Consider the following 24,805-nt stretch of genomic DNA (forward strand, 5'->3'; position numbering starts at 1 on the left):
AAATTTCCCGTTTTGTAACCTAAATATTCTCCATTAAAAAAAAAAAAGAAGAAGAAGAAGAAGAAAAATGCCAGGTCAGCATTTTAACTAAAATTTCCTTTCCTTTTAACTTCATGCCCCTGATGCAGGCCTAAAGTCCTCTGGCAAGGTCATCCAAGGATTTTAACTGCTATAAACTCTAGGGATAGAGACTGAAGCCAGAATGATATACAAGGGGAAAGTACCAGGTTTCAAGGAGAAGTAAAAAGTTTTACAGTAAAAATTGTGCTTAAGAATCACTGAAATGCCGCCCCCCCAAATATATATTGTAAGCATTTTCTCATATTAAGAATTCCTTTTTAAAAAAGATTTTATTTATTCATTTTCAGAGAGAGCGAGAGAGTGGGGGGAGGGACAGAGGGGGAGGGAAAAGGACAGGCAGACTCTGTTCTGAGCTCAGAGCCTGATGCAGGGTTTGATCTCACGATCCTGAGATCATGACCTGAGTTCAGGGAAAGGCTAGAGACTTTGATTGGAATAACTGGAATAATTATTATGAGAAAAGGCTAGGACCATTTTGATTGGAATAATTATTATGAGAACAGTTTTATTAGAAGCAGTTGTGGGAGTAGAGTGAAATTAAGGTGAGTAGGCTTTACTTTCTAGCTTTTCCAGAAACAAGGCAAAAGGTATCCCTAGGAGTCACAGTGGTAGGAAGCACAGTGGTAGGAACCATATACCTGAGTCCCTAAAACTCATTTTTAAAGATTAAGGATGTTAGATTATGGCAGGATAGGACAAATCCAGTCTATGGCATGTTTTATTGGATCACGGCCATGTCCATGTAATTTTGTATTCTATAGCTATTCTCACCGCAAAATGGTGAAGTTTAATTCATAGGACCACAAAGCCTAAAATATTTACTATCTGGCCCTTTACAGAAAAAAGTTTGCTAACTCCTGCCAGACATTGAAAGTCTCCTTAGTGACTCAGAAGTGGAGATAAGGGCTTCTATTCCCCTTCCCGGTGGGCAGAGGGGATAAGCAGGCAGGAGGCCTCATGCCTTTGTCACATCTATGGCAGGGAGCATCTGAATAGGTCTTTCCTTTAGAAATGCTTGTAACCAGATATTAGTAAACTTCACCCAGCTTAATCCTTTAGAAGATCTACCACATATTTGTAAGACTACATATTACAAATAAAACAAAAATCAAAGGAAAGAACTTCAACTTCAGTCCAAAAAAACTACCACAACAAATATCCTTACTCAGAGCAGTGCCTGCACAGAAAGCCCCCAAAACACCTAGCCATCAGTACTACAAATGGCTTCATTGTATTTCTAGCTGGGCTCAGCCAGACCCTACAGCATAGTTACTCACAGGAAGATAATTCCACAGGATTCTTGGTAATGCTAGCTCAGGATGGGATAAACCAGTATTTTTCCTAGTGAAAAATGAGTACTGAGTTAAAAAAAAAAAAAATCAAAATATTTATAACTGTTCATCATAGTGCTCCCTTTTTCTCAGTGCGTGTCTATCTCCTTCCCTGGAGGTAAGGGCTGTGTTTGAGCACTTCTTGAACACTACAAATCCTTAGTGAATGTTTGCTGACAAAAGTAAAAATATAAGAAAAAAGGACAGGAGGCGGCAAGTGGAGAGGGAGTGAAAGAGGCAGAGAGAGGAGGCAGGCAGGGAGATAGCTAGGGAGTAACAGGGAGAAGTAATGAATTTACACTGAATGAGCAGTACCTTAAATTGTATATACTATGTGACCTCACAAAAAAAAAATCATAGAAAAGAGGGACAAGATGAAATGTACCAAAATATTTCAACAATGCTTGCCTCTATGTGATGGAATTTATTTCCTTATGTTTCTGTTGTCAGAAACTTCCTTATACCCACCTACTAAAAAAGCTCCACCAAGTAGAGAAAAAAAACATGATTTGTAACATTCCACAGAAGCACAGGTGATTTAAATAATGCTTTTAAGAAAATGAGTTTTTATTTTGCATATACTACTTTTACCCTAAATTATAAGACTACTATATTTTCTTTTTTTTTTTTTTAAGATTTTATTTATTTGAGAGAGAGAGAACGAATGCACACGAGCAGGGGAGGGGCAGAGGGAGAAGCAGAGTCCCCACAGAGTAGTAAGCCCAATGTGGGGCTCAATCCCAGGACCCTGGGACCATGACCTAAGCAGAAGGTAGATGCTTAACTGACTAAACCACCCAGGTGTTCCTGAATGCTATATTTTCTGAATAACTTGGTTCTCATTATAAAAGTAGTAGACTGTCTATACTGAAGATAATATGTAAGTTATAGAGGAAAATGAAAATAATCCATTAGAAAAAAATTATTTCAGATTTTGATGCATTACCAAATGCACACAGACGCACACATATGCATGTAAGCATTTAGCAAAAAAGGGTTTCACTGTGGAAAAGTAACATGGGGATGGAAACGTGGAGAAGAATGAGAAAAGTAGACAGGAGAGGGAAGAGAATAGAAGAAAAATAAGGAAGAGATGGAGGGTATAGAAGTAGCGCTGCATCAGCAAGTGGGCCATCCTTGTCACTGATATATTGTCAAGACCCTAGTCCCATCTACTTAACATGGATGGCACATTCTCAAAATATAATTTATGCAGTAAATCAGCAGCCCTGGGAAAACTACTTTTCTATCTCTTGTTATACATCTCCATAATCCCTATCTATGGAACTACCAAGCTTCAGTAACCGCTTCCAATTATTACTATTGGGGCCAGATCTACCCTTACAAATTAATAAACTCCTCACTTTGCTTTGTTATTCCTTCTCTCTCCCAGCACCACAAGTATCCAAAAGAGTCAATTCAGGCTGCTATTCAGGGGTAGTATTATTGCCAAAGGAAACAGAAAGAGGCCAGCTGACATATGTGCAGACTAGTAGACATTCTAAAAAAACCAGGGGCCATGACACAGTGTGTTTGAAGGTACCAGGAATGCTGCTTATTTTCAATATCTACCTCTGTCCCACTGACTTACCAGAGTTCTTGCAATGTTGTCAATTACCAAAACAAAACAAAACAAAACCCCCTAACTTTTAGGTCAGGCTTTTACATTTCTAGGATTCTCCATATTAAAATGCAAATAGCTATGGAAAGGTAATAGACTAGGTCTCTGACACCTAAGACTGTTTTCCATCAAAACACCAAACAGACAACAGATCCTTACAAGAATAGGACAGATAAGAACTATGCTGAGTGAAATAAGCAGAGAGTCAATTATCGTAAGGTTTCACTTACTTGTGGAGCATAACAAATAACATGGAGGACAAGGGGAGATGGAGAGGAGAAGGGAGTTGAGGGAAATTGGAAGGAGAGGTGAACCATGAGAAACTATGGACACTGAAAAACCACCTGAGGGTTTTGAAGGGGCGGGGGAGCGGTGTGAGGTTGGGGGAACCAGATGGTGGGTATTGGGGAGGGCACGGATTGCATGGAGCACTGGGTGTGGTGCAAAAACAATGAATACTGTTACACTGAAAAGAAATTAAAAAAAAAAAAAAAGAAAACAGTTGATGAGAAAAAAAAAAAAGAACTAGGAAAAAGGGGTGACAAAAAGTATGATTTACCAAGCATTGCCTAAGAGGAAACTGCTGGGTCAATTATTGCTCTGGGGGAACACTGGGATACAAAAGGAGCATGAAAGCCCTATACCCTAGGAAAAATGGAAAAGGAAATGTTGATAGAAGAGAAGTGAAAAAGGGGAGCTCAAAAACAAAATAACCACTTCAGAATCTGGTTTTAGACTGGCTGGAATGTTCAACTCCCAAGGGGCATAATCCCAGAGCAGCATCATAGTATGAAGCAATTCTGAATACCAGCTATATCCTTGGTTACCAGAAAGTCTGGGGAAAGCAGGAAGACAATCTCTTGGACCAGTGATTGCCAATGGAATATATCACATACAACACAAGAGATTTCTAAACCTTTCTGTCCCTCCACGCACATTCCTAACTCCACCCCAAGTCAGGTGAAAAACTGAGAGGGAGAAGAGGTGTGTAAAGAGAAGTATACACGTATACTTTGCAGAAGTTCCTCAAAAGATCCAAATGGTTATGACATGTATTCCTATTCTACAGTGACAAGCTTCATCCTCCACGAGTCTAATTAGACCCCAGTTCCACCAATGTCATAAGCAGATCCAACACACTATCAGCTCAAAGGAGTTCTTAAAATTGTTACATTTGAACTGATAGATGATTTTGATTGCCACCTAGTGGAAGAGAGAAAATTAATCACAAGCTAAACTGAGGAAAAGCAAATTAAAAGTATCAAATGTTGTTTTCTATTCTCTGATGGCCAAACACAGTTTCCCAAAGTGTGGTTACATGTAAGATGATTTTTAGGTAGCACAAAGACCAATGCTATTTTAACTACTTGATATTTATCATAATGCATATTAGAATAATGATGAAACTCATCATTTCATAAACCTATGAAGATGAGGCTAAAAGCCTAATTTTAAGAAGTAAATAGATTTTAAAATATATCTACATAATAATATTACACAAGTAATATTATAATGGGATATCACCAAAGTTATATGGTAACTCCAAAATGATTAGTGTTAGAAATAGTTGTCTAAGCTGGTTCTTTTTTTTTTTTTTTTAAGATTATTTATTTATTTATTTGACAGAGAGAGAGAGATCACAAGTAGACAGAGAGCCAGGCAGAGAGAGAGAGGGAAGCAGGCTCCCTGCTGAGCAGAGAGCCCGATGCGGAACTCGATCCCAGGACCCCCGAGATCATGACCTGGGCCAAAGGCAGAGGCTTAACCCACTGAGCCACCCAGGTGCCCCTAAGCTGGTTCTTCTAATGGAAAATAACTTCCCTCACTGTGTCTGAGGGTTTTTTAATGCATATAAAGTGAAGTAACCTATCTTTTAATAGAATTAACAATGTTTTTAGGTATTTCTTTTTTCTCATCAAATAATAGTTCCTGTTTTCTTTTTTTTAATTTTTTTTTAAGATTTTATTTATTTATTTGACAGAGAGAGATCACAAGTAGGCAGAGAGTCAGGCAGAGTGAGAGAGGAGGAAGGAAACAGGCTCCCTGCCAGGCAGAGAGCCCAACTAGGGACTCAATCCCAGGACCCTGAGATCATGACCTGAGCCGAAGGCAGAGGCTCAACCACTGAGCCACCCAGGAGCCCCTAGTTCCTGTTTTCTTAAGCAGAAATTATTTCACAAGCAAATTAGCATTCAATACTGCAAAGTGCCTATAAATATTTGTGTTTTTTTCTTTTTTTTTTTTTTAAAGATTTTATTTATTTATTTGACAGAGAGAGAGAGATAGATCACAAGCAGGCAGAGAGGCAGGGGGAAGCAGGCTCCCCAATGACCAGAGAGCCCAATGCGGAGCTCAATCCCAGGACCTTGAGATCATGACCTGAGCCAAAGGCAGAGGCTTAACCCACTGAGCCACCCAGGCACCCCAATATTTGCCTTCCTTAAAACATGCTTACCCAGGTAGTGATCTCATGGTTGTCAATAGTTGATCCCTTCTCATTTTGACGAGTTCCATTATAGAAAATATATTTCCATTTAATCTACCTGGTTAAACAGATTCTCAGGGAACTGTCCAAACTCCTGCCAATTGGAATGCACTTTAATGACCTATATTCTATTGTCACAGTGGCCAATTATTTATCATAGAATTTAGATGTTTCAAGAAAATCCTGAGTATTCAATCAGCATTCATAAGTTTTTGTATTCACTTGATGTTGGAATACACAAGTGAAAATTTTAAGATTCATTTCATTATTTTCTGTGGTGGCCACTATGTAAATGACAACGATACATTTCTTTATGACAAATTTCACATTGCCATCTCTAGCTTCAATCCTCCTTTATCTCTTGGATTGGAACCTACTGCCTCTGTTAACAAGATTAAGATTCTGTGGCCAAGGAACTCTTAGGGTAGTTGAATCGTTGGGTATTTACCCAACAGCATCTGTACTCAAGCACTGTTTCTCTCTGAGGAGGCAACCACTCTTAAAATTTACTACTTATTCTTCCAGAATCATTTATACATATTGTAGCATACACAGTTTCAGAGTTTATTTTTACCCAAATGATGGTACACTACACTGTTCTGTACTTTTTCTGATTTAACAAAACCAGTTGAAGACTTGTTTCTTTTTGATATGTAATAAAGCCACTTCCTTCGTTTTAATGGGTGAAAAATATTCCATTATATCAATGTGCCAAAATTTATTTATGTAGTCCTCTAAGAAAAGACATTCTGGTTGTTTTAACTCTTTTACTATTTTAAAAAAATACTGCATTAAATAACCTTGTTATTTATTTGATATTGTGAGTTAATGCTTAGAAGTGATTTATATTATTTGATATTGTGAGTTAATGCTTAGAAGTGAAACTGCTGGGCCATATAAACTTTGGAATTGGCTGCTGGCATTTTGGGGGGTTGAGGAAGACATTAAATTTATGGACTAAAATTTAAAGAGCATTAAGATTATATTTTAGAGTCCTTCCACTGACCGCAAAATATACCTTTTCATTATATGTCATATTTTACCAATTCTTATACATTTAAAAAATATGGACATATCTCATAATCCAGAACATCTTTTAATCACTATCAGCCAGGTGGTTGTCATAAAGGTAATTATTCCTGGTGGTACGACAGTTAATTGTAAATGAGTGGTACACTGTAAATTACAGGTAAATTATAAATGACTGGTCATTTCAGTCATCAAACCATTTAAGGACCATTTGAGAAGAAATATGAGCCATATTATTGTCAGAAAACCTGTGACACCTTCTGGTAAGATCAGGAAAGTGCAAGCATCCAAACTAAAGAAAGTGCCAGTGATTTGAAAGAAAATTCTCTTAACAAGTACTACATTATTACATTCTTAATGATATAAAGGACAACAGGGTGTTGGAGGGGAAACAAAAAACAATTTTGATGACACCAAGTTAGAAAACTGATTGCAAAGGATCATATTCTAAATGTGAAGTATCAGTAAGTAATATCTTAACTATTTTGTTTTTATTTTTATAATTGCATAAGAGATATACGATAAAATACCAAATAAGCTCAAAGTTTCTTTCAATAAATTAAAAAAAAATCTCTAAGTCTAAGAGATTACTGCATAGATGTACTGGTAGCAGTTTATCTTTGTGTTAAATTACAAAAAGAAAGAACAGTTCAACTCACAGTCAGCATCTCATATATGGAAAAACACTCTAAATCTTATTTTGAAGTTTCTCTCATGTAGATTTGCACACTGTTAAGCTACTCTTACTTTTTCTTTTCTCCCATTACACCTTATTACTGGAATACTACTTATTTTTGTTTATTTTATGAACAGCCACTTTACTGAATTCTCTATAATTTCTTAGTGGATTCTTTCGGGTTTTCTAGGTATGCAATGAAATAAATTTTAAACTCAAATTATCTTAAACTATTTGCTGGAATTTAAGCTCTGTGAAAGTTAGGATTATGTATTAATTTTACTGTTTTATCCCCCGTACCTAGTATATTACCTTGCAGAAAGCAGGTAATCAATATATATTTGTTAAATGAATTACATAAATGCATCTTACTTTGTAAAATTTAATCCAACCCCTTCTACAACACAAATGGTGAGCTTAAATATAAAAGATTAAAGTGTATTCATATTTTTTCCCTTCCACATACAAACATATAGATGCTGTTAAGTAACTGGATATTTTATATTCAAAGCTATATGTATTTGGCTACATAGTTCTAGTATAATAATTAAAAACTCTGGTTATGAAATAAATGTTTTATTTTAATCACTTACCTTTTGGATCTTAGATCTGATGAATCAAACTGGATATTCATAGGTCCAGGATTTATTATTTCATGATTGACCTCTGGGATGAGAAGATGCCTAGAATCACTATCCATATCTGCCACTTTTCTTAGCCTCAAACACTGATGAAGTCAGTCCTATATAAATAAGAAAGAATAAAAACTATAAAACTTAATTAAAATTATTTTACTACTAACAAGTAATACATTTGCATGCATAAGATACTGGAAAAATACAGGAGTTTGCTAATGATATCTTAATGAGGTATATGCCTGAAATCTTTTATCAGAAATTAGCTAAGCTGAATTGGAGTTACTGTTTATTTTTCAGTTTACTAAAAAATAAGTGGGGCAATTGCCCCAATCTGTTTCTGGTAACAAAACAGATTAGGCTATTTGGACCCATTTTCCTGTAGAAAACAACTATAAAAATATTGGGTAAAATACAGAAAACATCTTTTGAAAAGCATAAAAAATAATGATGGTAATCAGGCAATTAGTAGGTACAGTTAAGGAACCTAGTGAGGTAAACAGCTCGAGAAACTGCTTCTGCCCACAGAGTACTTGTTGTACCAGGAGAAAATGGGACTGAGGTTTTCGAGGCCTTGTGAAGTACTAGGAAAATAGGAGATAAAACCTGGGATTCACCCAAAGTAAGGAATGATGTAATAAGAAATTATGCCCTTTCCCTTCCCCCAGTAACACAGTGGGGAGTACAAAGATCTTTGCCATTGCATTGGGAATTAACAAGCAGTAGAAGTGCCTCACTCCCTCACAAGGGAACTACAAACAAGATTTCTTGACTATGCCCATAGGCAGCGTGTGTGTGCACACATGTGCTCGCAGGCATGCATCTGTGGAGGAGGAAGTATTCCATACCACAAACTGTGCTTCATGTGGATTTGCAGGAGGTCAAAGAATACTTAAAGCCAGGAATATTAACTTAAGGTTAATTTGCTTGGTAGGACTTCTAGGTAACTGCTAGAAACAAATATAAATCTTTTCTGTGAGGACACCCCTTGGTCCTATGCCTCAAAGAAGACCTGCTAACAATCTTCCAAGGACACTGAATAGTACACAGTAAAAAATAATCTAGCATGCAAAGAAATAAAATGCTTTTAGTGAGAACCAGGAGAAACATGAGCAGAAATAGATTCATAAGGTCTTCAACTATAGGAATTATCAAAATAATACTAGAAAACAATTATGCTTCCCATCTTTTTTTTTTTTTTAAAGATTTTATTTATTTATTTGACAGAGAGATTACAAGCAGGCAGAGGGGAGGAAGCAGGCTCCCTGCTGAGCAGAGAGCCCGATGTGGGGCTCGATCCCAGGACACTGGGATCATGACCTGAGCTGAAGGCAGAGGCTTCAACCCACTGAGCCACCCAGGTGCCCCTAGAATGAGCTTTTTATATGCAAAGTGAGATATTAATGTAATTAATCTTTTAAAATCTTTTTGAAGATTTATTTATTTATATTTGAGAGAGAATAAGAGAACATGTGAGCTGTAGGAGGGGCAGAGGGAGAGAGAATCCTCAAGTAGACTCCCTGTTGAGAGCCCTGATACAGGGCTCAATCCCAGGATCCTGAGGTCATGACCTGGGTCCAAATCAAGAGTTGGTCACTTAATCAACTGAACTAACCAGCACACCATTAAGTCAAAAATTCTTTTTTTTTTTTTTTTAAGATTTATTTATTTGAGAAAGAGAGAGAGAAAGAGAGCATGAGCAGTGGGGAGGGGCAGAGGGAGAGGGACAAAGAGACTCCTTGCTGAGCAGGAAGCCTGATGTAGGGCTCAATCCCAGGATCCCAGAATCATGGCCTGAGCTGAAGGCAGATGCTTAACTGACTGAGCCACCCAGCCTCCCTAAATCAAAAATTCTTAATAACAAGTTGACAGTAGAAGGAAAAAACCCTTTTTTTTTTGTTTAAGATTTTATTTATTTATTTATTTGAGAGAGAGAGAGAATGTGCACAAGTGGGGAGCAAAAGCAGAAGGAGAGGGAGAAGCAGGCTTCCCGCTGAGCAGGTAGCCTGACGTGGGGCTCAATCCCAGAGGACCCCCCAGATCACGACCTGAGCCAAAGGCAGACACTTAACCAACTGAGCCCCGAAACCCTCTTGAATTTAGCTTCTATGAATTTAGCTTCTTTAAGTACATTGTGCTTAAAAATTTTCTTTTTTTATTTGTTTTATTTTTTTGTTTTAATTTCAGTATAGTTAACATTCAGTGTTGTATTAGTTTCAATGTACGATATAGTGATTCAGCAGTTCCATATTTTACTCAGTGCCCATTAAGATAAACACACTCCTTAATCCCCATCACCTATTTCACCCATCCACCCCACAAACCTCCCCTCTAGTAACCATCTGTTTGTTTTCTATACTTAAGAAGTTGTTGTTTGGTTTGTCTCTTTTGTTTGCTGTTTTGTTCCCAAATTGTACCCGTGAATGATACCATATAGATTGGTCTTTCTCTGACTGGCTTATTTTGCTTAGTATTACCCTCTCTAGATCCAACCATGTTGCTGCAGATGGCAAGATTTCGTATTTTTTTGGCTGAATAGTATTCCATTGTGTATATATCCACTTTGTTTTTTATTTAAAGATGGGAAGCACAGGGGCGCCTGGGTGGCTCAGTGGGTTAAGCCGCTGCCTTCGGCTCAGGTCATAGTCTCAGAGTCCTGTAGCCATACGCGCCTAGTGGTTACCATATTGCACAGTGTAAAAATAAAACATCTCCATCATAACAGAAAGTTCTATTGATCTAGACAATGACAACTTCCACAGTAACATTTCTAGCCAACATTTCTCTCCTGGATTTAACATTTGCATATCCAACTGCCTACTTAACATCTTTTTTTTTTTTTTTAAGATTTTGTTTATTTATTTAGAGACAGCGTGCAAGCAGGGGGAGGGGGAGAGGGAGAGAGAGTGAGAGAATCCTAGGCAAAGTCCCTGCTGAGCTCAGAGCCCAATGTGGAGCTCGATCTCATGACCCTGAGATCATGACCTGAGGCAAAATCAAGAGTTGGATGCTCAACCGACTAAGCTACCCAGGTGCTCTCATCTTTTTTTAATTAATACAACTGACATATAACATTGCATTAGTTTTAGATGAACAATACAATTATTTGATACACATATATATTCTTCTTAACATTTTTATTTGGATATAATAGGCAACCAACATATCAAAACTGAACTTTTAATTTTTTCCCAAAAAAAGTATCCTACTGATTGTTTTCCTGATTTCAGTTGCTGGCATCACCATCCTTCTAGTTATTCAGGCCAAAATCCTCAGAAGTATTCATGACTTCTTTTCTCAGTGTACATTCAATCCATTAGGAAAATAGTCTTGGCTTTCTCTTCAAGTATATCCTGGGTCTGGAAACCATCATTTGTTATCAAGAGTTCTACAATAGTTTTCTGATGGAGTTCCCTGCTTCTACCCTTTTGCCCTTACTGTCTACTCTGTACACAGCAGGTAGAGTTGTAGAGAGGTATAGAGAAGGATTTGATCTCACCCAATTGGTTTTTATCACTGGGGGAAGTGCTATTAGACCCAGTGGGTAGAGACTAGGGATGTTGCTAAATATCCTACAATGAACAAAACAGCCTCCTACAACAAAGAATTATTCAGTCCAAAATGTCAATAGTTCTGAGGTTGAGAAACCCTGCTCTACACAGGTAAAGTAAGAGGTTGTGAAAGGAACGGACAGGAGAGGATCTTAAATGGTGATGGCAATATTGCATTTTTCAACTTGATTCTGCTTATATGGCCATTTACTTTATTATTATATATTTGTTTTATGCACTTAAAAAAAAAGATTTTATTGGACAGCCACATGCAGAAAAATGAAATTGGATCATTTCCTTACACCACACACGAAAATAGACTCAAAATGGATGAAGGATCTCAATGTGAGAAAGGACTCCATCAAAATCCTTGAGGAGAACACAGGCAACAATCTCTTCGACCTCAGCCGCAGCAACATCTTCCTAGGAACATTGCCAAAAGAAAGGGAAGCAAGGGCAAAAATGAACTATTGGGATTTTATCAAGATCAAAAGCTTTTGCACAGCAAAGGAAACAGTGAACAAAACCAAAAGACAACTGACAGAATGGGAGAAGATATTTGCAAATGACATATCAGATAAAGGGCTAGTGTCCAAAATCTATAAAGAACTTAGCAAACTCAACACCCAAAGAACAAATAATCCAATCAAGAAATGGGCAGAGGACATGAACAGACATTTCTGCAAAGACGACATCCAGATGGCCAACAGACACATGAAAAAGTGCTCCACATCACTCGGCATCAGGGAAATACAAATCAAAACCACAATGAGATATCACCTCAGACCAGTCAGAATGGCTAAAATTAACAAGTCAGGAAATGACAGATGCTGGCGAGGATGCGGAGAAAGGGGAACCCTCCTACACTGTTGGTGGGAATGCAAGCTGGTGCAACCACTCTGGAAAACAGCATGGAGGTTCCTCAAAATGTTGAAAATAGAACTACCCTATGACCCAGCAATTGCACTGCTGGGTATTTACCCTAAAGATACAAACGTAGTGATCCGAAGGGGCACGTGCAACCGAATGTTTATAGCAGCAATGTCTACAATAGCCAAACTATGGAAAGAACCTAGATGTCCATCTACAGACGAATGGATAAAGAAGATGTGGTATATATACACAATGGAATACTATGCAGCCATCAAAAGAAATGAAATCTTGCCATTTGCGACGACGTGGATGGAACTAGAGGGTATCATGCTTAGCGAAATAAGTCAATCGGAGAAAGACAACTATCATATGATCTCCCTGATATGAGGGAGAGGAGATGCAACATGGGGGGTTAAGGGGGTAGGAGAAGAGTAAATGAAACAAGATGGAATTGGGAGGGAGACAAACCATAAGTGACTCTTAATCTCACAAAACAAACTGAGGGTTGATGGGGGTTGGGAGGTTGGGAGGGGGGCGGGATTATGGACACTGGGGAGGGTATGTGCTATGGTGAGTGCTGTGAAGTGTGTAAACCTGGTGATTCACAGACCTGTACCCCTGGGGATAAAAATATATTATATGTTTATAAAAAATAAAATAAAAAAAAAAAGATTTTATTTATTTATTTGACAGAGAGAGAGAGAGTGCAAGTAGAGTGGCAGACAGAGGGAGAAGCAGGCTTTCTGCTGAGCAGGGAGACCGATGCGGGACTTGATCCCGGGATGATCCGAGCAGAAGGCAGCCGCTTAACCGACTGACCCATCCAGGTGCCCCTTTATGCACTTTTTTTTTTTTTTAAAGATTTTATTTATTTATTTGTCATAGAGAGAGAAGCGAGAGTGAGCACAGGCAGACAGAGTGGCAGGCAGAGGCAGAGGGAGAAGCAGGCTCGCTGCCAAGCAAGGAGCCCGATGTGGGACTCGATCCCAGGACGCTGGGATCATGACCTGAGCCGAAGGCAGCTGCTTAACCAACTGAGCCACCCAGGCGTCCCCCTTTATGCACTTTTCTAAATGGATGTTGTATTTCAGAAATAAGCAGACACACACAAAAAAAGCAAACTCCATAAAGTGAAATAAATAGGTTTTAACATTTAAGGCAAGTGCTTTACTTTTATTCTTCAACTCTAAGTTACTATGACTATCCTCATTTTATAAATAAGGATACAAGGCACAGAGAAGTTAACTGATTACAAAGTTAGTAAGTGGGAGAGTTAGAATTCAAACCCAGGCAGTCTAAGCTCAGAGCCTGTATTCTTTGCCATTATGCTGTGCTTCTTTCCTGTTCTTTGCCCTTTGTCTCTCTTATTTTTCACCTTCTGTTTCTTATTGCCAGACTACTTAAAACAAGTATAGTTTTATTGGTGCTGTATTTGTTTAATAGAGTCTTAAGTCTGCCGTTGGTATTTTTCTAAAAATAGCATTTAGAACACAGTAGAAAGAAAACACTTTGAGTCAGCAATGCTTACCTGCCACTCACTACTTATGTAATTGAAGATTAACCACTTAACCTTCATGAATCTATTTTCCTAACTGTGAAACTGAAACAATAGCATCCACCCTACTGATGTGGTTGAAAATTAAATGAAATGATGCATGTTATACTTAGTACTTTGTAACAGGAAAATAAATGTTCAAACCCACTATTATTCCTCTCAGAAAACAAATGAAAAGACTTGGTTGGTTGGTTGGTTGGTTGGTTTTTTTAAACATATGCAGCCTCTTGAGATTAACCTCTTCAAGTGAAAAATTCTGCAGTAATGAGGTAAGAGGTAGGCAAAAGTCAAAAGTCAAAAAAGTCACTATTAAGTGACATAGATGTTAGTAACATATTCTATCCCCAGAATATGTGCGTTTTCTTTCCTCTGTCATTCCTTTCCATTTCCCTCTTCTGTTTTCCCGCCCAGCATTTAAGCCAAAGTTCTCATTAACTTACTAGTCTCACTAGAGGCAAATAATGTTAAAGAAGTACCTTATGTAATAGTGATTTTTCAAAAAAAGTGAAATCAAAATCCTACCATCTCCAGTCCTGATGGGCTTTATTTCAGTGTCATTCTATAGAGCACACAAGCAAAAATGATTATGTATTTTAAGATGAGACAACTAAAATACTGAGTAATGGCAAACCCTGAACAATATATTCATTCAACAACTTCTCACCAAGCCTCTACAATGTACTGAAGTACTGAGAAAAAAATATTTTTTTAACTTATGGTTCCCAACCTTAATAAACTTAAAAAATATTATTATTTAAGAAGGCTAGAAGTCAGGTAACTTGTTCTAAATCACTTAAATAATAAAACCTAGTAGGATATTAATTACCAATTTTGATTTTCAGTTCATGATTTTACTTTTAATCAAAGCCTACACCAATTGCTGGTCCTAGCCCCTAAATTAACTTTCTAAAATTAATGCAGTGCAAAATTTATTTTTTTATGGTAAAAAGTTTACTCAACTGTTTAAAACACAGATTCACAAAATGCATTGTACATATTTAGATGTGAAGCATCAGAAGTGATCCTGAATATAAAGGGTACATTATTCAAAGGTAATTGTTATTAATCTTCCATTAAGATGGAATAAACTGAGGCAAGGTTAAGTAATTTCACAAAAATAGAGTTAGCTGAGAAGCAGAAACACAAACTTGATCTTTCAGTTCCTTCCTCCCTCTACATAATAAAACTAATTAATAATTCAGTTGACTTATTTGGTCTTAAATTTTAAAACTGAAAAGAAGTATTTTTCAAGATTACTTTGAACCACTAATTACAAACTAGTATTGATAGTCCTATTAAACTTCCTTAATTTAAAACTGTCAATGACTACTTAACCTGAAAAAATTGCTTCCTGGGTATAAAGAGTGAAAATATTCTAAATAAAATACCAACAAAAAATACATTTTAAATTAAGGTGGACATAGCACAGGAATTAAAAACTTAGAAAATAAAGATATTGCAGAGAAGTTATTCTGTGTATTGGTTTGATATGATTTCAAATCTACTTGTTTACAACCTAAGTGAATCATTTTAATCTGTTTATGACAAAGCAAAGAAAAAAGTTGTTTTAGAAGTAAAGTTGTTTAAAAAAAAAGTTGTTTTGATATAAGAACAAAGTAAGCTGTGCTAGGATGTTATTTCATCTGTTTTCATGGATAAGAACTCAGGAGCTTATTTGCTTATCAACAAAAACATAGGAAGAAGCAACTTTGGCAAGGAGATATCTGTACTATAAATAGTGAGTTTGGGAGGACTATCAGAGTGTTGGGTATGGGCAAGGTGACTCTAGTGATCTAAAACAGCTCTCTAAAGACCTGGGGGCAATTAGATCCTGTTGAAGCAAAGGATACTTTTATCTGCAGTGGTAAAAGCCATGCAGCAGCCCAGAAGATCATCTTGCCCATCAACAGGGACAATGACCATCCCTAGCAAATGCTCTAACAACAGGAGACTTCTACTTTCTGCAGGAAGCTGGACATTCACTCTGGTTGGCTCAGCTGTCTTTCCCAAGTATCAACTCCAAAAAGGTACACCTTAAATAAATTTGGAATTTATTCCTTTCATGTCCTCTTGTCTTGAATGAGAGTATAATTAATTTATCACCAATTTGGAGTATTTCTTTATTGGCTTATCAAGAGGCATCATTCTGTATACTACTGGCTTGTGAAATTCCCACAATGAACCTCTGTTAAACAAACCATTGGCAAATACAATCTCAGTCTCAGCATTAACTTGCCTTCTGAAAAAAACCAAGTTACTAGCTTTACAGAATTTTTAAAACATTCTCTCAGTTTTAAAAATTAAATATTTTAGGAATTGAAAAGATGATTGTCAGCCAGTATCCTTTCATCAAAAAGAATAACACAAGAACTGCAGGGCTATTCATTCAAGAAAATCTACTGCACATAAAAACTTTTCTAAAAGCCCATAAATTCATTTGTACAAACATTTAGAAGCATGCCAGGTACTGTTAAATTCTGTATAGAAGTTTGCTATCATTTCTGTACTTAATAAAACTAAACTTAATGAAGTCATAATAGAATTGTTAAGAAATACTAGAGAAAAATTTAAATTTTGACTGGGAGATACAACCTTATTGCTCCTCAATCTCTAAAAACTGATAAAATCATCTTCAGAAAGTATTGCCAGGGTATTCCTTCATTTGAATTATACACAATGCTTAATTTGGGGCATGGCCTACACTGGTTCATCAAGTAGAGTGTGGTAGTTGAAAGCTCATGTGTCAGACTGCCTGGGTTTGAATCCTGGCTCTGCTATTTTCTATGTGACTTTGTTCAACTGATTTAAACTCCCTAAGACTCACTGGTTCAGGGAATAATAAAAGTACTAGTCTTATAGGGTTTGAGATTTGAGATAATGTACATAACGTGCCTTCACTCACAGTGAGTGTTCAACAAACACAGCTATCATTTTATTATGAGTTTGTCTCTTTAAAGTAGTTAGCAAAATTATGTGTTGGCTTAACTTAGTGGTATGAATAAAAATCAGCTGATGTATTTATACGCCTTTAGTATAAAGTGAGTAAACTCGGTGAGGTAAGAAAGATAAAGAAGTTGAGCTTCAAAGTATTACTGAACTGTCACAAAAAGAAAAGACCTAAAGGGACGAAGTCATTTCTGAAGAAGAAAACTGGATGTCGCTTTGGAGAAAAACTCAGGGAAAAAGAAAAATCAATAAATAAGTAGTGGGAGTTGGAACTAACATTTATTTACTGAACACCTATTCCTGGCCTAAGTTTTTACATGTTATTTAATTGCAACTAATCTTAGCATTTGGAAAAAAGGTATTACCTTCAAATTATAAAAAAAGAAACTGAAACTCATAAGTAACTTGTCCTATATCATTTGGCTAATAAAGCCACAGCTGGGATGAAAACCAGGTTACTTAGGTCCCAAATGTTACTTCCAGTTTACTGTGATGTCTGCCCAGACTTCTGTTTTTAACCAATACACTCTGCAATATTGGTTCCTATACTAAACCGAGAATGCGACTGAGTTTAGGAAGAGAGGATACTTTTAACTTCTGGAAATCAATACTTTTGCTAAAATTAAATATTAGAAAACCCAGAATAAGAAAAATCTGGAAAGGTCCTGGGATTTCAGTCAGTCTTACCAAAAAATGATAATCAAAGTTAGGGAAAATGTGAGGGGTGTTCAGGATTTGACATAAAGTTTCCAGTTTAATCACATATGTGTGTTTGTTCTGAGCAAATCTAAAATGTTGTGGTGTTGTCAGATTAGCTCTTTATTCCAAACAAGCAAGAACAATGATATTATCTCAGTGATCTAAATAAGCCTTAAATGAGTCCAAACCCTATAATGCCTTTCCAGGATTTAATAATATTCAAGTAAATACAAAGAATTATAAGAAAATTGGTAATTTTCAGTTGCCTCAATTAGTCAAATAGTTTGACTTCAAATACCCCAAAAATGCTATTTCAAAGGAAATGTAATGCCTTTTGGAAGTCTTGATGAGTACAACTACAAGATATTCTCAAGTTTGATGAATTTAAGAGGCAAATTAGAGGTCCAGAGCTAATGCTACAAAGATAATAACACAAAATAGCACTATCAATAATTAATTATAATGTTAAATACTCCTGTACCATTAATTTGCCACAGACAACACTGATAAAGGGACTAAACATACAAGATGACATAAACAGATAAATTCACTTTTAATGGCTCAACCTGAGGTTTTAAAAAGTTTTTTGTATTTTAAAGATTTTATTTATTTGAGAGAGAGAGAGCATGAGAGAGGGAACACAAGCATGGGGAGTGGAAGAGGGAGAAGCAGGCTTCCCCTTGAGCAGGGATCCTAATGTGGGACTCAATCCCAGAACCCTGGGATCATGACCTGAGACAAAGGCAGCTGCTTAATGACCAAGCCAGCCAGGCACCCCAGCCCTCTGAGTTTTAAAACAAAGTCGTAGAAGCAAGACTATTAATGTCAAAGCTAAGTCATTTAATAATATATCCCACTTACTTTAAAATTGGTTCAGTATGGAGTCTCAAAAGGAAAATAACAGTTTACTGAACTGCTTGCTGATATCTGCACTGAAAAATACTTTTCTCCATAAAAAGGACATAGCCACCAAAGAAAGTTCATTTGACATAAATTCTTAAAAGGTATTGACTGGGGGCGCCTGGGTGGCTCAGTGGGTTAAGCCGCTGCCTTCGGCTCAGGTCATGATCCCAGGTCCTGGGTTCAAGCCCCACATCGGGCTTTCTGCTCAGCAGGGAGTCTGCTTCCTCTTCTCTCTCTGCCTGCCTCTCTGCCTACTTGTGATTTCTCTCTGTCAAATAAATAAATAAAATCTTTAAAAAAAAAAAAAAAAAAAAAAAAAAAAAAGGTATTGACTGTAAGTTTTACTATTAGGCAAAGAAGACATCCAGATGGCCAAAAGGCACATGAAAAAGTGCTCCACATCACTCGTCATCAGGGAAATAAAAATCAAAACCACAAAGAGATGCCACCTCACACCAGTCAGAATGGCTAAAATTAACAAGTCAGGAAACAACAGATGTTAGTGAGGATGTGGAGAAAGGGGAACCCTCCTACACTATTGCTGGGAATGCAAGCTGGTGCAGCCACTCTGGAAAATAGCATGGAGGTTCCTCAAAAAGTTGAAAATAGAGCTACCCTATGACTCAGAAATCGCACTACTGGATATTTATCCTAAAGATACAAATGTAGTGATCCGCAGGGGCATATGCACCTGAATGTTTATATCAACAATCTCCACAATAGCCAAACTATGGAAAGAACCTAGATGTCCATCAACAGATGAATGGATAAAGAAGATGTGGTATATATATACAATGGAATACTAGGTAGCCATTAAAAGAAATGAAATCTTGCCGTTTGCAATGACGTGGATGGAACTAGAGGGTATTATGCTGAGCGAAATAAATCAATCAGAGAAAGACAATTATGATATGATTTCTCTGATATGAGGAATTTGAGAGGCAAGACGGGGGTTGTTGGGGGTAGAGAAGGAAAAAATGAAACAAGATGGGATCGGGATGGAGACAAACCATTAAGAGACTCTTAATCTCATGAAACAAACTGAGGGTTGCTAGAGGGTGGAGGGGTAGGGATAGGGTGGCTGGGTTATGGACGTTGGGGAAGGTATGTGCTATGGTGATTGCTGTGAAATGTGTAAGCCTGATGATTCACAGACTTGTACCCCTGGGGCAAATAATACATTATATGTTAATAAAAATAATTTTTAAAAAAGGTATTGATTGTAAATATCAGTATATTTCAAAGGATGTCAGCTCTTTTCCACACTAGCCTCAGAAGTGTCCTTTCACAATTCTTTGCAAAAGCCAATCTACAGTGTCTAGTGAAGATGTTAGCATCCATCTGCAATAGGACCCATCAATTTTAGCCCAAACAAATGTAGAGTTGACCCCTGAACAAAGCAGAGTTAGGGGCGCCAACCTCAACCTCCCCAACCCCACAGCTGAAAACGCACATGTAACTTTTGACTCTCCCAAAACTTTAGTAATAGCCTACTTTTGACTGAAAGCCTTACTGATAGCATATGTAGTTGATTAACACATATTTTGTATATTGTACGCATTATACACAGTATTCTTACACTAAAAGCTAGAGAAAGCAAAATGTTATTAAGAAAATCATAAGGAAAATACATTTACAGTATTATACTGTAAAAAATTCACATATAACTGGACCTCTGAAGCTCAAACTTGTGTTAAGGGTCAGTGGTATTATGGACCCAGCATACAAGTATTTATATGTTCTTTCTCAAAGACTGAAAATTAGTATTACCTCATACCTCTGCATATGGTAGAAGTTCAAATACTATATTTACATTCAGCTTAGCAGAGCAGGAGTTCACAAATTTTTTTCTGTAAAGGGCCAAATAATAAATATTTTCGACTTTGTGAGCCTTATCATCTCTGTAGCTACTCAACTCTGTATTTTATAATTTTTGTTAAAGATTTTATTTATTTATTTGACAGAGATCACAAGCAGGCAGAGAGGCAGGCAGAGAGAGAGGAAGAAGCAGGCTCCCTGACAAGCAGAGAGCCCGATGTGGGGCTCGATCCCAGAACCCCAGGATCATGACCTGAGCCGAAGGCAGAGGCTTTAACCCATTGAGCCACCCAGGCACCCCTCAACTCTGTATTTTAGCACAGAAGACAATATATAAATGAGTGAGCATGGCAGTGTTCCAATAAAACTTTTTAAAACTTTTTTCAATTTTTTAAAATACTTTTATTTATTTATTTGACAGAGAGAACACAAGCAGGGGTTAGAACAGAGTGAAAGGGAGAAGCAGGCTCCCTGCTAAGCAGGAAGCCTGAGGTGGGGCTCCCTGGGATCACGACCTCAGGAGAAGGCAGACACTTAGCTGACTGCCCCCCAATAAAACTTTATAAAAAATAAATGCATCTGGAGGCAATGGTCATAGCAAATCTGGTCATAGTTTGGCCACTTCTGTACTATGCCAATATGAAAGCCAATGGAACCACAGCATATAAAAGGCAGCTTGGTGAAAGAAGTTATGCTATGTATACATGTTTTCATCTATAGAAGTCTGCAACTACTATAATGTCTGGTAACGAATTTATCTCAAACTCTTCCTTCTGAATCATTTAATGGTCAGCCAATAAGAGTTGTAAAGCTCAAATTCTGAGGAGACTGATAGAACATGCTTCCAAACTGATCAATAAATGCTTCAAAAGCTGTTAAATTTCACCGTACTGGAGGGCAATGTAGTCTAATAAAGAAATTACCAGCCAAAACAATGCAATGGGAACACTAAATGCTCTCCAGTTATGTTTATGCAGTAAAAAAGAATGCTGATGAAGGACTGAAATTTAAGTGTATTATAAAATGCAGGCCCAGTAGAAGTTTTTAATCTCCTAATTATTTTTTAACTTTTATGCTCATATCTCCTTCTTAAAAAATACTATAAATTATTATTTTATTTTATAATTCAGGTAGGTATTCCCAACCTCCTATGCTGTTTACTCTTTACTGTAAATATGTAGGGTACTGTAAAATCACAATTATCATGCTATTTTTATGACTCAGATATACAGCATTTAGGATTGAGAGAAGTAATCTAAGGCTAAGTGTTCCCAGAGGGTAGGTGGGAAAGGAAAGGTCACATGTTAATTTGCTACCAACCTTTTATATTACTATGAAGTTTGTAGAGATTTTTCTTTAAGTTAAGGCCGGGGTTTCTTTGACCTATTGAGAAATTTAAAAACTTGCCCTTCAGCGGCTGCCTATTATTTTGTATAGGTAAGCATTAAAAAAAAAAAAGGGTAACAGGTTAGAGTTTGCTGCTGTACTGATCTCAGCAATAGATTACGGCAGCGCTTCAGAGTCATGAAAATTAGGTTTTAGTCAAGTTGGCCATTAACTGGCTGGCTGGTCATGCGCGAGGTAGTTTCTCCAACTTGGTGGACCTTAGTTTCCTCATCAGTAAAGTGAAGAGAATGTGCTTTACTAGCTATTTTCAAAGGCCTCTTCCAGCTCTAGTATTCTAAGACAGCTAAGATATAAAGTCACCTACTATCAAGACACCTGCTCTCACATTTGAGCCGGGGAAAAGAGAGGCGAGGACTTAATTCTTTCGGCCCCCCACCCATCTGTGGTCCTGGCCACAGACACTAAAGTGTTCCCTCCCAGGATCTCCTTTCTCCAGCTCTTCCCTACTCAGGACAGAGAAGGCTCTCCCGTTCTCGCAATAATTCCAGTTCTCCTCCTTCTCACCCGGGTGTTTACCCATCATCACCCTCAGGCTCAAACACGCACCGACTCCCCATAGCCCCTTGAACTCTCTCTGCTCCCGCGGGAGTCACCAGAGCCGAGAGGAGCGCGCGTCGCCCCTCTGGAGCGGTCTCCTCAGTCCCCGACTTTGTCCTCACGGATCCCCTAATAAGCAACTGTTCCAACGCGTTTCACTAAAGAACTGCCCCGGCGACAGCCGGCTCCACAGCAAGCTCAGCGGTTCCCGCCGCTTCCCCTCTATCCCGTCCGCCCGTGCCGAGGGGTCATTTTGTAAGACCAGGGAACATGCCCTACCTGCTTCCGCCAAGCCCTCAGTTTCCGAGAAGTCGGAGACCCTTTCCCAAATCCTCTCAACTTGCTGTAGCAGGGTTTCTCCTCTCCTGAACAGGAAGAGGCAATAGCTTAAGCCGCGGGGGCCGGCGGGGGATGGAGTTCTGAGAGCGTTAAGTCCGCAGTGGCTGTCAAACCTCCCGCCCCTGGGGACTACAACTCCCAGAGGTCTCTGCGAGAGCCACCACGCCTCTCGCCGCAGAGCCGCGTTCTTCAGCTTTGGAAAGGCGGGGCGGTTGAGGTTCGCAAATCTCATCTCTTGCTCAGTGATGTCTGGCGTTGTGTGAGATGCTTGCCTGACGACCAAAGTCGCCTAGAAGAAGAAATGCCATCTCTTGCAGTCCTTACACCTCCAGAGGTTACAGGAAGGGGTTGACGTGACATCTCCATCTAGAGCTGACCTCCCATCATCAGTCTCTTCTCAGGCTCTTCTGGCTTGTGTTCTGTACTGTCGTCACGTGCCTGAATCCCACGGACAGCGAGAGAAACTGGTTTGAAAAATGTTGAGTTGGCATTCTCACTCTTTTGGCGGGACACTTAATTTGTTGTTGTTGTTCTGTTTTTCTTTCTTTTTTTTATTATTATTCTTTTAATGCGTTGACAAATTCGTCCCTAGGCGAAAAAAGGGGCTTTGGGAGTATTTTAACCCATTCTTCACATCCCTAGTACTTTCAACCAAAGCCCCCCGGGATTAACCTGTAATCTAAGTAAAATTAGTGTGCTTGTTGTAAAAAGTCAGCTCAATCAAAGTCCCTTGGGAAGCATATAGCAACACCTAAGGGCTTCTTATATAGGAAGCCAGTAGGTTGTTTTTTTTTTTCCTTAAGAAAAACAACCAGAAGAAAACAAGAAATGCAATGGGCTAAGGAAACCAAATTAACGATTCCAAATTTAACAGCTAATATTGAGTGCCAAGCACTTTACATACAATACTTTAAGTCTCTACCATGATTGTAGAAGTGTGTATTATTCCCATTTTACAAATAAGGAAATAGTCCTATAGAATTTAAGTAACTTCCTCAAGGCCAAACAAGAAGTAAGTTGCGGAAGAGTCAGACTTCCAACTGAGGTCTTATTTCAAAGCGGGAGTTCTCAAACACCATCAAACACTCCCTGTATTATTGAGGACTTGACAACAGACAGATGATACAATGAATATTGCCTTTATGACAGGTAAAATTTATTTTGCTAATGGTGTCCTTATTCCAAACTTTTTGCAGTTACTCTTTTACCTACCTTTAAATAAACATTTTTGGGGCACCTGAGTGGCTCAGTGGGTTAAAGCCTCTGCTTTTGGCTCAGGTCATGATCCCAGGGTTCTGGAATCAAGCCCCACATTGGGCTCTCTGCTCAGTAGGGAGCCTGCTTCCCCCCCAACCCTGCCTGCCTCTCTGTCTACTTGTGATCTCTGTCAAATAAATAAATAAAATCTTAAAAAAAAAAAAATAAGGGAACATTCTTTTGATGACTTCAGTGATAGCAAAATTTTCTTCTTTCTCTACATTCCAGGTTGAGAAAATAATTTTAGGCAAGACCGAAAAGCACAGAATTGAATGGTATGGAGTGACATCAGTGAAAATGGTAAAGGAGGGAATTTCAAAACGTTGCCTCCATAAAAGCAATGAATAAATTGGCAAAACTGCTGGAATCAACTTTTTTTTTTTTTAAACTCTGGCATGCAATAATAAGATGTAAAACAACCAGGGAACACTTAAGAAAAGAATGCTGAATTTTGACAGGAGAGTACCGTGATCATCTCCTACTCTCCAGGTTGGTAGCAGCCTTAAATATAGTAGCTTATGTTCCTGATGTAGGTTGCTGGTATCGGGAGAGCAATATGGACCTTATTCTCAAGAAATTTTAATTAAGCATTTTCACCTATCTGTTGGTTTCCTGAAGGTTTGGCTCCAGCGCTTGCCTTTATTTTGCCTGCCTTGGAATGTCCCCAGGGCTGAGGCAGCTTTCTAGGACTTAATGTGTTTGTAAAAAGCATTTAAAATGAACATATTAGTCACTAAGTTTACTAAGTAGTTAGGTCCAAACAAATTAATATGCATTTATGTCCTAACAACTTAGTAGGCACTTAAAAATATGTTGAATTGAAATTTTTAAAAATATTTTATTTATTTATTTGACAGAGAGATCACAAGTAGGCAGAGAGGCAGGCAGAGAGAGAGGAAGAGAAGCAGGCTCCCTGCCGAGCAGAGAGACTGATGCGGGGCTTGATTCCAGGACCCTGGGATCATGCCCTGAGCTGAAGGCAGAGGCTTTAACCCACTGAGCCACCCAGGCACCCCTGTTGAATTGAAATTGAATGAAAAATATTTTATTTCATTCTTAAGT

The 24,805-nt window shown here is 38.0% G+C and overlaps 1 protein-coding gene and 1 long non-coding RNA gene across 6 annotated transcripts in view; one reads left to right on the forward strand and one right to left on the reverse strand.

Moving 5' to 3' along the window:
- SLC38A9 (solute carrier family 38 member 9) overlaps positions 1–22,729 on the reverse strand; it is an 82,906-nt gene extending 60,177 nt beyond the window's left edge. For 2 of the 5 annotated variants that reach the window (XR_007127446.1, XM_047730015.1), the window contains exons 1-2: positions 22,427–22,729; positions 7,817–7,965 (exon numbers count right to left, since the gene is read on the reverse strand). Coding sequence is in view for 2 of the 5 variants with exons in the window: in XM_047730015.1 (XP_047585971.1) it covers positions 7,817–7,923 (107 nt within the window). In the remaining 3 variants the exon portion in view is untranslated. Of the gene's footprint in view, positions 1–5,488; positions 5,802–7,816; positions 7,966–22,426 lie in introns of those variants that run through there. The other 3 variants (XM_047730017.1, XM_047730016.1, XM_047730018.1) reach the window with 3 other exon arrangements.
- A 347-nt stretch (positions 22,730–23,076) lies between these two features.
- LOC125100119 (uncharacterized) lies at positions 23,077–24,075 on the forward strand. The gene is made up of 2 exons (XR_007127450.1): positions 23,077–23,635; positions 23,972–24,075. It is a non-coding gene; the product is annotated as an uncharacterized LOC125100119 (long non-coding RNA).
- Positions 24,076–24,805: the final 730 nt, after the last annotated feature.

Source organism: Lutra lutra, chromosome 5 (genome assembly GCF_902655055.1).
Source record: "Lutra lutra chromosome 5, mLutLut1.2, whole genome shotgun sequence".
Lineage (NCBI taxonomy): Eukaryota > Metazoa > Chordata > Mammalia > Carnivora > Mustelidae > Lutra > Lutra lutra.